The sequence below is a fragment of the Cynara cardunculus genome (assembly GCF_001531365.2).
Source record: "Cynara cardunculus var. scolymus isolate 2C chromosome LG 3, CcrdV1, whole genome shotgun sequence".
In the NCBI taxonomy this organism is placed as follows: Eukaryota; Viridiplantae; Streptophyta; class Magnoliopsida; order Asterales; family Asteraceae; genus Cynara; species Cynara cardunculus.
This window is the reverse complement of record NC_037530.1, coordinates 22604299-22608159: the sequence shown is the minus strand read 5'-3', so window position 1 is coordinate 22608159 and position 3861 is coordinate 22604299. Positions and strand designations below refer to the sequence as shown.

General features: G+C 34.0%; 2 protein-coding genes across 2 annotated transcripts; both read right to left on the bottom strand.

Annotated features, from left to right (window-relative positions):
- Nucleotides 1-225: 225 nt before the first annotated feature.
- On the bottom strand, nt 226-1150 carry LOC112509035. Its single transcript, XM_025113907.1, has 3 exons — nt 1058-1150; nt 750-984; nt 226-677 (listed from the first exon to the last, which is right to left on the bottom strand). Exons 1-3 carry the CDS (start codon nt 1148-1150, stop codon nt 226-228), a joined length of 780 nt encoding a protein of 259 aa, XP_024969675.1.
- Nucleotides 1151-1777: 627 nt separating this feature from the next.
- On the bottom strand, nt 1778-2903 carry LOC112509034 (L10-interacting MYB domain-containing protein-like). The gene is made up of 3 exons (XM_025113906.1): nt 2900-2903; nt 2438-2778; nt 1778-2350 (listed from the first exon to the last, which is right to left on the bottom strand). The coding sequence occupies exons 1-3, from the start codon at nt 2901-2903 to the stop codon at nt 1778-1780; spliced, it is 918 nt and encodes a 305-aa protein (XP_024969674.1).
- Nucleotides 2904-3861: the final 958 nt, after the last annotated feature.

The following is a 3861-nucleotide window of genomic DNA, read 5'->3' as shown; positions in this document are numbered from 1 at the left end:
TCTGAAATCTGAATCAATAAGACTGTTTGTTTTTGTAAACTGACAAACTTCTGAAGTCTGAAATCTGAATCAATTCATTTCAATTAAATTTAACTTAAATATCCAGTCATTTAAACCATTTGTAAACTACCATATATTTTTAACACATTCAAAAATTCAATTGAAATACGTCAATTGATTCAACACACAATAGAAAACATGAATAAAGTCTCATAACAACTAGAATCAATATTCATTTTGCATAAGTTGTGTTGCAATTTCTTCTCTTAAACTAGCCATATATGTTTGGTCAACAGCACTCCCATGCGATTGAATCTCTTCAGCCTCATCATCGTCATCGTTCCCTTGTTCGTTGGTTTGATCATACTCAGAAAATAGCTCATCACTTAAACCTTCCTTTCGTATGAAGTTGTGAACCACAAAACATGCAATAACAACGTCTCTTTGAACCTCAAGTGTAAATGGTGCCATTCTTTTCAATATTGGAAAACGTGCTTTCAGGACGCCATAAGAACGTTCAATAACATTTCTAAGTTTTGCATGAGAATGATTAAACTTTTCATACTTGTTCATTGCTCGTCGACGACGAAAATCTCCGAGCCAATATCTAACATTACGATATGGCGCCATAAATCCTCGAGTATTTGTATACGCAGCATCACATAGGTAATATTTATCTGAAAACAATAAATAAAATGCTTGTTCAAATGAATATAGCAAATATAATACCAGTAAAATCAATAGTATACCTGAAGGAGGAAATGGAAATCCAATATCACCATCTGTTAAAGCTTCAGACAAAATTCTAGAATCATGTGCAATTCCTTCCCATCCGGCAACAACAAATGTAAAAACCATGTTGAAATCACAAATTGCCATAACATTTTGATAACATTCACCCTTTCCTCGTCCTCTATATAAATGTTGCTCTTGAATAGGGACGATAACATGTATTAAAGTTCCATCCAAGGCGCCAATTGCTTCCTACATTAAAGCTCAATAGTCAAAATAAATTTAGTAAGGAAAGTTATACAACTATTATCGAATTATTATTTACCTCAAACATTCGTCGTAACCTTCTATTATTCCCAGGGATGTCTGGATTAGGATTGAATGATGTAGGAACTATGATCTCTTTTGCAAACTCCATCATTTTCTCCAACTCTTCATGAAAAATTTTATGAATTGTTTGTGTTGAGTGTTGGAACCTGTTTTTCAACACTCTATAACGTTCATTGTGACCTATAATCATCAAGAAGATAGCCATTTTTTCTTCAACCAATATATGTTTGCTATTCGTTAACCAACCTTTTGCTTTAAAGTGATCGCATAATCGAATGAAAGCTTCACGGGACATGCGCAACAAGTCAATACATTGTCGATCACTACCTTCAAGTAGCTCATTCGTAAATTGACGTCCAGTTATTGCAGACATATTATCTCTTTTCTTTTTTAAGCGCCTTTGTCGCAAGTAGAACATATATAAAAATACGATGATGAGAACTATAGTGTTGTTATTGTTATTAATGATGATTTGATTATTATCCATGATAAGTTATTGTTATTAATGATGATTTGATTATTATCCATGATAAACCTGTTAAAAACATAAATAAAATATCAAATAGAAGTAAACTTTGATATCAAATGCATTACCAAATAACAATTAGTTCAACATCCAAAACATGTAACCAAATTGTCAAATATCAAACACATAAGCAAATAACATGTTCAAATTCAAATCACATAAAGAAGTAACTTGTTCAAATTCCTAAAACTAATCCATAAGCCCCATTCGTCTTGCCGTCCTTGAAATCCATGACGTTAATATATCAGCGTCTAAAGGGATCGACAACCACGTCTCTCTTAATGTTGACTGCCCAAAAATGTCAATGGCTGAACCATAAAGAGGACTTCTTTTATCAAGGCAAAGAGTGTCCAACCGTTCAAGACAAGCATTCAGGTTTGAGGTTTGTTGTGCAACAAGTGCAGTTTGTTGTTCAACAAGTGTGGCTTGTTGTGTAACAAGTGTTTGAAGTGCACCCCTCATTTCTAGAGCCAATTCATCCATRTCGACCTTGGTTTTACTCTTCTTCTTCGGTCTARATGGAATTGTGCTCGCAATATTGACGGTTGGTCCTTCCTCCTCATCTCCATCCACCTCATTTTCAGTTTCTTGAGTAGTAGGGATATTGGATGTAAATGATGAAGATGAAATTGTAGTCCTCTCACGGGTTGAACTAGGGGCATAAGCACGAGATCCGGTAGCAGAAGTCCCCTCAAACAAAGCTATACATAAATCAGGGTATATCAATGGTGTAGTCTTTAATGTTCTTGCCTTTGGATGTCCCTGCGTCCAAATTAAGTATTATTATTTATATAAAACTCGTGTTTTTGTCTATAATATCTAAAAAGGTAAAAAAGAATAAAAACTAACCTTAAAGAAATCTTCCCATTCTTGATTTGTTAGGATGAATGTATTCATTTCAGGGTCATAAATATTCCCTGTTTTATTCCTTAGGTACACCCATCCCGAATACTTTCCCTTCAAATAATCATATTGGTTTTTCAGTTGTTTCTGGGTGAGTTTTACATGGCAAACTTTCTCAAGTTTGGTTGCCACTTTCACCCAAGTCTCCTTGCGAAGACTACCTCCATTTCGACCCACTTTATGGACCTCTTCTATACAAGTCTCTAGAAACCGTTTGGTAAGTTCGTTTGTCCACTTCACACGCACATTATCATCCATGACTAAATCAAGCAGAAAAGATATGAAATCTAAAAAACCAATCAAATTAAGCAGAAAAGATAAAACACTTAAGCCAAGAAACATATTTAAACACCTAAGCAGAAAAGATAAAACATCTTTTTATAAGAAAAGAACACTCTCTTTGCTCACCCATTTATGTATAAGAAAAGGAAACACAACAAACAAAATTGTATCAAAAAATTGTATCAAGTTTCTAGACTGAAATTTAACATGCTAGAATATGACTAGAAACTATGAGAACGGAAGTAACCTGGCTCTCTTTTTGTGTCTTATTAACACCAATCATTTTTAGGAGTAAATAGCTACATTAACTACCTATCTTCTACACGCTCATTTTTCCATCCCCAGGCATTTACAGATCTAAAATTTACTCATAAGTAATACTTATGAGTAATATTACTCCAAACTCCAGCCTAAACCTAATCCAAGATTTCTTAATGGAGCTCAAGTCACTGAGCCTCCAAACAACATTCTTCTGTTACAATTACCATGTACCATTTAACCAACTTCAAAGTAATCATAAGCATGATATCAACCAAAAACAAGCCACTAAACATGCAAGAAACAATCAGAAAATTGAAAGAATTACCACAGTGAGTAGTACTTATGTCACTGATTGAACTATCAACTTTAGATCTTGAAGAAATATAGCTCCCAATAAATTTCCACCTGTTCCAACACCCAGCTCTAGTCCCCTTAATTTCATCAGTTTTCTTATGCTGTTTACTCCTAAGTATTATTATGAGTAATATTACTCATAAGTAATATTAATTTATAGCTCTAAAATTTCTGTTCATTTGAATGATACTGTCTGGTACTTGCTCACCCATTTACTGCTACTCAATTCTACAGCCACAATGAGGCAGATGGGTGGTGTCCGGAGTAGAAGCTAGACTTGCAAAATCAAACAAGAACCCTTTTGACAGGCTGTTTGTTATAACCTTTGACAGTGATCAAACAAGAACCAAAACATAAATCAAATAAGAAGTTAACAAAGAACCACATTTTGGATCATAGTCTCTTATGCCCCTAGTTCAACTATGAGAAATCCATTAACCAAACAAAATGCTATTAACAGACTTCACATAAAA

Coding starts and splice junctions, on each gene's coding strand:
- LOC112509035 (XM_025113907.1), bottom strand. CDS start 1,150: ATGGAGTTTGCAAAAGAGATCATAGTTCCTACATCATTCAATCCTAAT. Junction 985..1,057: donor GGTTACGACGAATGTTTGAG/GTAAATAATAAT, acceptor GCTTTAATGTAG/GAAGCAATTGGCGCCTTGGA. Junction 678..749: donor ATTTCCATTTCCTCCTTCAG/GTATACTATTGA, acceptor TATTGTTTTCAG/ATAAATATTACCTATGTGAT.